The following is an 11,156-nucleotide window of genomic DNA, read 5'->3' on the forward strand; positions in this document are numbered from 1 at the left end:
TTTTAGTCTGATGTAGTATATGAACAGACATTTTTCCAAAGAAGATATACAGATGGCCAACAGGCACATGAAAAGATGTTCAATACTACTAATTATTAGGGAAATGCAAATCAAAACAACAATGAGATATCACCTCACACCTGTCAGAATGGCTATAATTAACAAGATAACGAAATAACAAGTGTTGGAGAGGATGTGGAGAAAAGGGAACCCTCGTATACTGCTGTGGTGGGAGTGCAAACTGGTGCAGTCACTGTGGAAAACAGGATGGAGATTTCCCGAAAAATTAAAAATAGAAAGAAAAAAGAAAAAAAAAACGAAACCAAAATAAAAACTGAATAAAAAATTAAAAATAGATATACCATATGATCCAGCTATTCCACTACTGGGTATTTATCCAAAGAGTCACTAATTCAAAGCGATTTATACACCCCTATGTTCATTGCAGCATTATTCACAACAGCCAAGATGCGGAAGCAACCCAAGTGCTCATCAATGGATGAATGGATAAAGAAGATGTGGTATGTATACACAATGGAATACTACTCAGCCACAAAAAAGACAAAATTCTGCCATTTGTGACAACATGGATGGACCTTGAGGGCATTATGCTAAATGAAATAACTCAGAGAAAGACAAATACCCTATGATTTTGCTCATATGTGGAAGATAAATGAACACATAGATAAGGAGAACAGATTGGTGGTTACCAGAGGGGAAGGGGCTAGGGGGAGAACGAACAGGGTAAAGGGGCACATATGTATGGTGACAGACAAAAACTAGACTGTTGGTGGTGAACACAATGCAGGCTATACAGAAGCTGAAATATAATACGGTACACCTGAAATTTACACAATGTTATAAGCCAATATGATGACCTCAATAAAATAATTGGGAAAAAAAAAGAAAGAAAGAAAGTATGAACTTTGGGTTCTAATCCTGACTCTTTTACTTATTAACTGTGTGACCAGGGCAAACTGTTTAGCCTCAATGAGCTCATTAACTGTCGCCTGGAGTCAACGATATGGGCCCTAGCCGTGAAATAAAGATAAATGTATGTAAACCCTGCAGTGCAGTCCCTGGCACATGGTAGGGGTTCAGTAATACTATTATCAGGCTACCCTTGGCCTGGCTTTGGCTTACCAGAAGTCCCAAGGTCAGTTCACTGAGAAAGAAAGGTCACTCCCGGCAGTGGTCGGAGGGGCACTGGCCCTACACCTCACCAGCACTCATAACCCGCCTTCCCGAAGGACCTCAGCGGTCCGCCAGGGCGCGCCCAGACCGCTCAGGGAAACAAGTGCCTTTCCCCTGGAGAGGTCGCTGGCCCACGCGGCTGCCCAAACACGGCCCCAAGGGGTGGGGCGGGGGCCCCCGGGGCGCCGACCCAGCCCCGCCCCCGCCGGGCAGGACCCTCCCCCGGGCCCCGCAGGGCAGCGCTGCCGCGGGGCGGGGCTGCGGACCGTACCATCTCACCGGGGTGGGGGAGCGCGGCCTCCCCTTTGGCCACACGCCTGGATGCACGGCAGGTGGTGTCACGGGTCCCGTAGCCTGCTGGGGAAGGTCCTTAGATCCCCTCTTCTCGCGTCCCCGGGGCCCAGGGCATAGGCCGGGCGACGGGAAGGGCTGACGCCGGGACCCCGCGCCCCCGAGTTGGGAGCGGCGGCCGCAGGGGGCGGAGCCCGCGGGGCCGGTGGTGCCCTTGAAGAGCGGCCGGGACGCGCGTCTACTCCGGGCGGTCTGCGCGGCGCGGCGGCTCGTTCTTGGAGCGGTTCGTGGTCGGTGACGCTCACCATGTTGTGCCGGGCGGCGTGCAGGTGAGGCGCCGGGCCGGCGGAGCGGCGGGGACGCCGTCACGGCCCCAGGGGCGAAGGGGCTTGGGCAGCGGGCGGGCCGGGGCCTCCACCGTCTCCGCACTCCGTCCCCGCTCAGCGGCTCCCGGGCGGGGAACGCCCCGGACAGCCCGGCCTGAGGGCGGCTGTCCGCCGAGCGCGTCCAGGTGCGCCTGGGGCGCAGAAGGGCAGCGTTAATTTAGTGCTTCAAAGAACGTGGAAGAGCCAACGCTACAGAAATGTCCGGCTGAGCGGGTTCTTCCGCAGCCTAGTGTGCGTAAACAGGTGCGCGCGGTCAAGGGAACGGCCCGCGTGAGCGGCTCGGTCTGTGCATGCTCTCTTTCCAGCACGAGCAGGAAGCTGGTGCCAGCTCTGGGGTCTCTGGCTTCCCGGCAGAAGCACACCCTCCCCGACTTGCAGTATGATTATGGCGCCCTGGAGCCCTACATCAACGCCCAAATCATGCAGCTGCACCATAGCAAGCACCACGCGGCCTATGTGAACAACCTGAATGTCACCGAGGAGAAGTATCAGGAGGCGCTGGCCAAGGGTAGGTGCCTGGCTGCCGGGCTTTGAGAAACTGGCTAACGGGGAAACATGACAGGGGGCGTGTCTCCTTAAGGAAATACGTCTCTAGTCAGTAGAACCATTTCACGTGTTCTTGTTGACTTACCGGCTTCTATTTATTTACTTTTATTTAGAAGTCAGTATAATACAATGCGGAGATACTGTTTGTTTCTTTTTTTAAAGGGCTCAGTTGACAAAACCAGTAACTGTGGATTTTTTGTGTTTTGTGTCTGGGGGTGTGTATGGGAGTACCATGTTTTAATGTCTCTATACAAAATAGTATTACACTTTTCAACTATTAGTTAATCAGTGGTTTGCACTAGGAAAATTAATTAACAGTCGTGTTTCCAGACTACATGTATTGCTTTGTAAGCTACACAGTTTAAAAAAATGTATTTCTTAAAAAAATATTTTTATTGAGTTGCAGTCCTATGAAATTTGTTGCATAGATATTAAGACAGTGACATCTTGTTGACTGGGGGCATCTAGTGGAAAAATGTAGAATTTCAGCCTGATTGTGTATAAGGTAATTGGCTCAACAAAGGAAGTGGAAGTTACGACATTCTGGAAGATTTGCTTGTGCAATCAGAGGAACCTTGAGTACGGGAAAAGTTTTGATGATTTAGGAAATAAATCCGAGAAGGATGTGGTAATGAGAGGCTAGGGAATATGCCGGTTGTGAAAGTGTTTCCTACATGACAGCGTCTGACACCCATGAATTGTTGTTGTCAATATTTTAAAGACAGCTTAACTTGAGTCCTCTTGCACAATCGAATCTTTGCTTGTTTAATGAAAACCACTGAAAAAAAAAGCTTTACGTGATATTGTACTAAATTGCCTGTAAATTAATAAGCACCTGCAGAGCTTTCTTTTATTTAAAAAATTATATTTAAAAATTATTAAAGAGTTAAAGTTTCATGTTTGAGAATTTGGGAGAAAAGAGGTATATAAGTAAAATAACATCAGTCTCATCACTGGTAAGTAACATAAATACTTTTCAAACAAAAGTGTTTAACTTTCGTTGTATTTAACAGAGGAAAAAAACTGAAATGAAACCAAATAAAATGTTGAACTTCAGAAAAGTGTCTTCAAAGCAGATATTAAGCCCCCGAAATGTCTATTAAAATTTAAAAATTATTAAGTAAACTTTAAGAGGTTATTAAACTATTTCTCAGTAAGCATGTTTCTTTCCCATCAGAAAAATTTAGTTGCTGTTGATTTATTAGAAAGCAGTATAAAACCTATGTTTATTTTTAGGGTGACTCTCCAGGAAAAATTAATAAGGGAGACACTGATCTGTAACGAAATTATTTTGTAAACATAACAAAGTTGGCATCAGAAAAAACCCTCAAAGATTATCTGTGTATTCAGGTATCACTAGATCTTCTCCTTTCTGAATTGCTGGACAGCTAGAGGTTTGGCCTGGTTGCTTCAGAAAGCAACATTTCTTCCGTGTGTTCTCAGCGTAGGCCCTAAGAACAGAAGTAGAGAACTTTTTCTATCCTGTAAGCTCCGTAAAAGCAGACCTCTCAGTGGTTCTTGCTGTTCTTTACTTTGCCTCTTGTATCTTGTCAATAATAAGCACTCAATATTTATTGAATGAGGGAATTCCCATTTTTCCTAATAGTTCAGTTAATTTGTAGCTTCTTGAAGGCATAGAAAAAAATATTTTGCTTTCCTTGCTTGTTTAGTAAGGTAGAAAAAAATTTTTCAAACATAGCATTTTTTTTTGTTGTTGAGTATAGATACCAGGGAATTAATTTTTTGTGTGTAAAAACTACATTCAATATATTCAATTATCTAGTCAATCAACAGACATTCATTGAATGCCTCCTACGTATGGGGCAATGTATTGGGCCCTGGGGACACAGGAGTGCACAAAAGTCCTTGTCCTCCCTGGAGGTTTCACTGTAGTGGGAGACAGATGAACAAGTAAAAATGTAGTATGCCAGGGGTTGTAAGTCCTATCAAGAATAACAAAGTAGGGGAAGTGGTCTGGAAGGGATGGGGGGAAATTGCCCATTTTATATTGTGGTTAGAGGAGGCTTCACTGATGAGGTTGACATTTCAGTAGAGACTTGAAGGAGAAATGAGGGAATGAACCATGAGGCCAAATCCGGGAAGAATGTTCCAGCACAGGCCACAGTAGTAGTGGGGGCCCTAAGCTGGGAGCATGCTGAGCTTCTCATGTAAGTGCAGGGAGGCCACCATGGCTGGAGCTGGGCCAGTGAGGGGGTGCAGAGGGTCAGATGATGTGCATCTCTGCAGCCCATTGTAAGGACTTGGGGTTCACTCTGAGTGAGAAGAGCAGCCTCTGGAGGGGCTTGACTAGAGGAGGGCCATGATCAGTTTGGGGTCTAGAGGAGCCGTCTGGCCACTGTATTGAGAATAGACTGGGGGGGGCAGGTGTGGAAGCAGGAGACCAGTGAGAGACTGGCGCGATGCTGCTGCACCAGAGGGAGGAAGAGGGGATGTGTTTTCAAGGTCGAGCTGGCTTTGCTGGTGGATATGCTGGTGGGTTGGATGTGGGGTGTGAGAGGAAGGGAGTCAAAAATGACCAACTTATCAAAAATGTCCTGAGAAAAGAGCTGGCGGTTACTGAGATGGGGAAGGCTATAGGAGGAGTAAGTTGGGGGTGAACATCAGGAGTTCAATTCTGAATATATTGAGTTTCTTGTTAATGTAACATTGAAATATTTCCCAATGAGTAGTTGTCTATCTAGAGAATGGGAGTTGAAAATTTTCCATTTAGTCTGTATATGGAACTGTACATTTTAGCATTCTGTTATTTCCTTTGTTCTCTTCCTTATTTCATTTTTTAAATCTTTTCTATGCAAGAAAACTCGGAGTTCTTTGACGCTCAGGAGTGAATTTTCTACCAGCATTGCCACCCAGCTGGGCCTCTCACTAGTTGTTGAGCACATTGTTAATTGAACTGAAAATCCACTGGGACAATTAGTTTTGAGAAGGTCTTTTTTTAATAGAATCCTGAAATTGTGGAATTTTAGGACCAATGGGATGTTACAGATAAGCTGGTCCAATTACAGATAAGCCGGTCCAATTATCTAACATTTTACAAAGAAAAAAAATAGTGTATAAAATGGTTGAAAAAGTAAGAATTTAAAAAAACATGTTTGCATTTTAACATTTCAGGTGATGTTACAGCTCAGATAGCTCTTCAGCCCGCCCTGAAATTCAATGGTGGAGGCCATATCAATCATACCATTTTCTGGACAAACCTGAGCCCTAATGGTGGTGGAGAACCCAAAGGTTGGTATATATTGGTGCAAGCCTAGCTGCATGTTGTGCACGAGAGGAATGACTATTGATTTTCTTAAGTTGCCTTAATTCACCCTGAGGTCTCATAATGGCCTGTTTTTCATAGCAAGGAGTACAGCAAAGTTGTAACTTGCAAAGGGACATAGATAAGAATGGAGAACACATTCAGGGAGTTATGCCATCAGATTTTATACACACGTGCACGTAATATCACATATGGTGTCACCTTTTGGTTGACGTGTACTGTACATTAGAGAAAGCCTGGGAAACTTAGTTTTCAGAAAGGACGAGCTTTCCCTTACCATCTCTCGGGCCTGGGGAGATACTTAACCATTCTGTACCTCACCTTCTTCACCTCTATGATACGGGGGTAATAATAGGGCTGTTTTGAGAGTTAAATAAGTTATTATATGTAAAGTGCTTGGAATAGTGCCGTTTGCTATTATTTTACTACAGTTCCTGATAAAAAGTCAGTTGTCCAGAAAATTAGGTTTTCCAGGACAACTTCGGGTGATGAGGAGGTGTAGAGCCGAAGGTCTTGTTCACCGTCCTTGCTTACTTGACTTGCTGTGTGGTGTGCGGAGGCCCAGGCGGCGTTGATTATCCCCCTCAGCCCGGGGAAGATAGGGGGCATAAGTCTAGCTCGCCTCTCCTGGTTCTGGGCTTCTGGCATGTATGAAGTTTCTGTGTTTTGTTGGTTTTTAATCGAGTTGTAGAAGGCATCTTGTGCACTTGAAATGAGCAGTTTCATTTGGGGGTAAAGATGAACGAGGGAGTCAGTATGGGAAGCTGGGCAGTTTATTTTTTCTGAGTTAGGTCTTCAGACCGTGACTTAATACTTTTGAGGTTTTGTGAGTTATCAGAATCTCAGGATATACCCGTGTTCAGCCAGCAGGTTTTGGTACTCTCTGCCATTTTATGTTAATCTGTCCCACTTTATTCCATTATTTCTGCTTGTAATGGATGATTACTTTAAACCAGTTAGAATCAGAGAAGTAGTATTTTTGGCCTAGTTGGTTTAGTTGATGTGCTAATCTAGAATGATATTCTATATTGCTACAGAATAAAAGGGCTTATCTCTTAAAGTGTACCCTTAGTTCAGTAATAGAAATCACTCTTTTAAAAATGATATAATTGAGGTAGGAAAGATTTAGGCTGCCTTAGAGAAAAACCAAATAACAGCCATAACATTTTACTCCCAAATTGAGACAGAGTAGATAAGGCAGAAGTCAAAGTAAATTTTCGATTGAGGGAAAAAGAAAGCTAATGGAAAATATTATTTCTTTCCTGATAGAAATAGCCCAGTGAGGGAAGAAAACCCTGTTAACACACTTCAGTAACAAACATGTGAATTAAAATTGTGAGACCTTATGACACTATGTAGCACAGTGTTATGTAGGCACACTGGGTTATCTTATGTCTTCTATGTGACATTGTCTCGTATCTTGGGCCATATGACAATATTTTAATATATGTGATAAAATATTTTATTGTATGGTTGCAGTCTGTTCACTTGTGGGTATTCTTTGGATTTTTTTTTTTAATAGGGGAATTGCTGGAAGCCATCAAACGTGACTTTGGTTCCTTCGAAAAGTTCAAGGAGAAGTTGACCGCTGTATCTGCTGGCGTCCAAGGCTCAGGTTGGGGCTGGCTTGGTTTCAATAAGGAACAGGGACGCCTACAGATTGTTGCTTGTCCTAACCAGGATCCCCTGCAAGGAACAACAGGTGAGATTGGAAAATTGTTACACACTCGTTCGGGAGAGATGGTTCACTAGAAAGCATTTAACTTGAAGTGAGAAAAACTAGTGGTGTTTAAACCTATCCTGAGCATGTACTAATTGGAGCAGATCTTACAGATGATACTCAGTCTTGTGAAAGCAAAAAATGCTTTAATAGTCCTTGATATTTTGAAATCTTAAATCTTATCCAAAATAAGCACATGTAATTTTTTTTTTTTTTTTTTTTTTAGTGAGAAAGCTCAGCCCTGAGCTAACATCCATGCTAATCTTCCTCTTTTTGCTGAGGAAGACCGGTGCTGAGCTAACATCTATTGCTGGTCCTCCTCCTTTCCCCCCCACCCCGAAAGCCCCAGTAGATAGCTGTATGTCATAGTTGCACATCCTTCTAGTTCTGTATGTGGGACGCGGCCTCAGCATGGCCAGAGGAGTGGTGCGTCGGTGCACGCCTGGGATCCGAACCTGGGCCGTCAGTAGCGGAGCACAAACACTTAACCGCTAAGCCACGGGGCCGGCCCCTAATTTTAGAGATACATTAACAAAAAATGTTTTAAACAAACTCTGCTTTATCTGACAGAGTTCGTATCAACTTACATAATTATATGCACTAAAATGAGATAAACTGTAAGAGCGAAGAAAAGACATGTAAGCTGAGTCTGACTTCAGACCTTGGTCTCTTGCCCCCTCTGCTGGGCACTTGTGGTCAAATTGGAACTAGAGTTCAGGTTTCCAGACTTCTGCCTTTCCCGGGGTTTTTGGTATATGAAAATACTTGGCATAGAAGCTCCAGGCTGGGTTCACCAAATTCTTTTTTTTGTTGAGGAAGATTGGCCTTGAGCTAACATCTGTTACCAATCTTCCTCTTTTTGCTTGAGGAGGATTGTTGCTGAGCTAACATCTGTGCCAGTCTTCCTCTATTTTGTATGTGGGATGCCACCACAGCATGGCTTGATGAGAGGTGTGCAGGTCCACGCCTAGGATCTGAACCCAAGAACCCCAGGCCACGGAAGTGTAGCGTGTGAACTTAACCACTACACCACCAGGCCAGCCCCCACCAAATCCTTTTTCATGTTGAACCGGATTGAATTAGAAGATCTTTAGGAAATAGAGTCATGAGTCATCCAGTGGTTAGCTGGAACTCTGGTCTTCAATGTCACAAACCTCTAGTGACAACATCAAACAACAGTAGTTCTCAGCCACTTTTTCTGCCTCTACACATGTCAGAAGACTGGGTTACAGACCCACTTCCCTGGATCTGCTCAGATTTTGCCAGAATCTAAACAGCTTTCTTGGGAAAGTGAGATGCCACAGAATTTGTAAAAGCCACAAAAGATTTGTGAGCCCTGCCTGCTGTAGACAGTCAGGTGTGTCGGTGAAGGCACCTACCTGGAAAGGCTGTGATTTCTAGGTGAGGCCTAGCTATACCTCCTCCTCTCCCACTTGAAGAAAGCCCATTGGAATGAAGATAGTGCCAACTTATTTGTGGGAAAAATTGTTTATAAATTTCACTACTTTAGTTATTAATAATAAGTTATTAGTGGCATACCTCACAGCTGATCAAGACATACTGGTTGAGGCTTGTTTTCCTAGAGGAGAGCTATCATTTAGTTGAGAGTTTTTCTAAATGAACGTTTTGTAGATACAACTAATTCTTCATTTACACTGTTTAATTTTTTTTTTTATTGATGTTTTAATGGTTTCTAACATTGTGAAATTTTGGGTTGTACATTTTTGTTTGTCCATCACCACATATATGACTCCCTTCACCCCTTGTGCCCACCCCCCACCCCCACTGCCCTGGTAACCACAGTCCAGTTTTCTCTGTCCATGTGTTGGTTTATATTCCACATATGAGTGAGATCATACATACACTGTTTAATTTTTGAAAACTATTTTTTTCTACAGTCCTATTTAGTTTTCCTTGTTAATTTTTTTTCTTTCTGTTAGTGTTTCATAAGTGCATTGTATTCTCTAAGACTAACATTGGCCTTGGGGAGCAGAGCAGGTTTCTCATAAACCCCTCTGAGTGCTCAGGGCCTGGAAGGTCCTCGACCACCCCCACCAACGTAACACACCCTGTGAGACCCCCAGTGAGGAGGACTGAGAATTGGCTCTTGGATGAATCTGTTGGTGTTTTAAGAACAGCTAGTAAAATACTATAGTTAATTGATTTTCCCAAGTCTGTTTTAATTATTTTTACTACTCATCACATTTTCTTCCAAAGACTGAAGTTTAAAATCTTTTTATAGGAATACTTACTCTTGTGCCAATTTCCTATTTATATAAGAAACTGAAAAATGGATGAGAATGTTGTAAAGGGTAATTTCGTGTGCATAAAATAAAGTTTAAATTGAGAAGATAAATAAAAAAAATTAAAAAAAAAAAAAAAGGGCTGGCCCCGTGCCTTAGCGGTTAAGTGCGTGCGCTCTGCTGCTGGCGGCCTGGGTTCGGATCCTGGGCGTGCACCGACGCACCACTTCTCCGGCCACGCTGAGGCCGCGTCCCACATACAGCAACTAGAAGGATGTGCAACTATGACATAAAACTATCTACTGGGGCTTTGGGGGAAAAAATAAATAAATAAAAAAAATTAAAAAAAAATTGAGAAGATGCAGTGTTTTAGATTGAAATTCATGGTTTTTGCTTTTTTCCCTTCTTTCCGATAGGTCTTGTACCTCTGCTGGGGATTGATGTGTGGGAGCACGCTTATTACCTTCAGTATAAAAACGTCAGACCTGATTATCTGAAAGCTATTTGGAATGTAATCAACTGGGAGAATGTAACCGAGAGATACGTGGCTTGCAAAAAGTAAAACGTTATCATTACACTCAGCACATTAAGCAATTTACGACTATTTTTGTAGTAGTACGAAGTACCACAGTGTACCAGTAAGCTGCTCTAGGATAGCATTTCTGATTGTTGCTTATTCAAATATTTGATAAACGTAATGCTATGAATAATTTCTTGTTTTAAAATTTTGTTATTGGGCAACTGTTTGAAAATATTAAATGCTTTGTATGATTCGGTCTTTTCGTTGAACATTTTCTTTAGAGAGCTAAAATAGCTAAGAGGTTTTAATTGTCATCATAAAACCATCAAAAGTGTCCCATCCCTATACTGCGAGGGCCTCTAGGGAAGCATTTCTAATTCTGTTCTATTGCAGTTATAGAAAATCTAGTCTTTTGCCCCAGTTGTTTAACAACAAAATATTAAATTTATTTCTCAGGGGAAATAGTCAGTTTTCTATTGAAAATTGCTCTTTTTGTAGGTATTCCTCTATCTAGTAGTACTTCTGGCAGGTATCATCCAGTGGTCTTTAATTGTTTGTGGTCACATTTTGTCTTTTTAAAATGTGTAACTTGATTGCTAACTGAGAATGCTTTATTATGAGAAGGAAATAGTTGTGCATCTGAATTTTCCTGTAGGGAGAAATACAAAGACTTTATGTGAAATTTTGTCCTCAAAGAAATATGTATTGTACAGGTTCTCAGCATGGACAAGTTAGGGCCAAGCTGATAAAATCAATGATAGGGAGGAGGTCACGGATCGTTCTGGTTGGGCACTAGGTCAGGTGCTGCCTTCACCGGAAGAGACAAAGTCGTTTCTGGAGGAGGTCAGCAGCGTGCCTGCCTCAGGACGGAAGGAAGAATGCCTGCCTCATTTATTTCCAAAGACTTGTTTTTGAGTTATTCTGTCCTATTTGATGTTTTTCTTTTCTTTTAAAAAATGTACAGTGACTGTAG

General features: G+C 42.8%; 1 protein-coding gene across 1 annotated transcript; it reads left to right on the top strand.

Moving 5' to 3' along the window:
* The first annotated feature begins 1,675 nt into the window (after nucleotides 1–1,675).
* SOD2 (superoxide dismutase 2) lies at nucleotides 1,676–10,439 on the top strand. The gene is made up of 5 exons (XM_014795386.2): nucleotides 1,676–1,814; nucleotides 2,177–2,379; nucleotides 5,550–5,666; nucleotides 7,223–7,402; nucleotides 10,080–10,439. Exons 1-5 carry the CDS (start codon nucleotides 1,792–1,794, stop codon nucleotides 10,223–10,225), a joined length of 669 nt encoding a protein of 222 aa, XP_014650872.1. The 5' UTR covers nucleotides 1,676–1,791; the 3' UTR covers nucleotides 10,226–10,439.
* The last annotated feature ends 717 nt before the right edge of the window (nucleotides 10,440–11,156 follow it).

Source organism: Ceratotherium simum, chromosome 38 (assembly GCF_057802395.1).
Source record: "Ceratotherium simum simum isolate JZ-2026a chromosome 38, ASM5780239v1, whole genome shotgun sequence".
Taxonomy (NCBI): domain Eukaryota; kingdom Metazoa; phylum Chordata; class Mammalia; order Perissodactyla; family Rhinocerotidae; genus Ceratotherium; species Ceratotherium simum.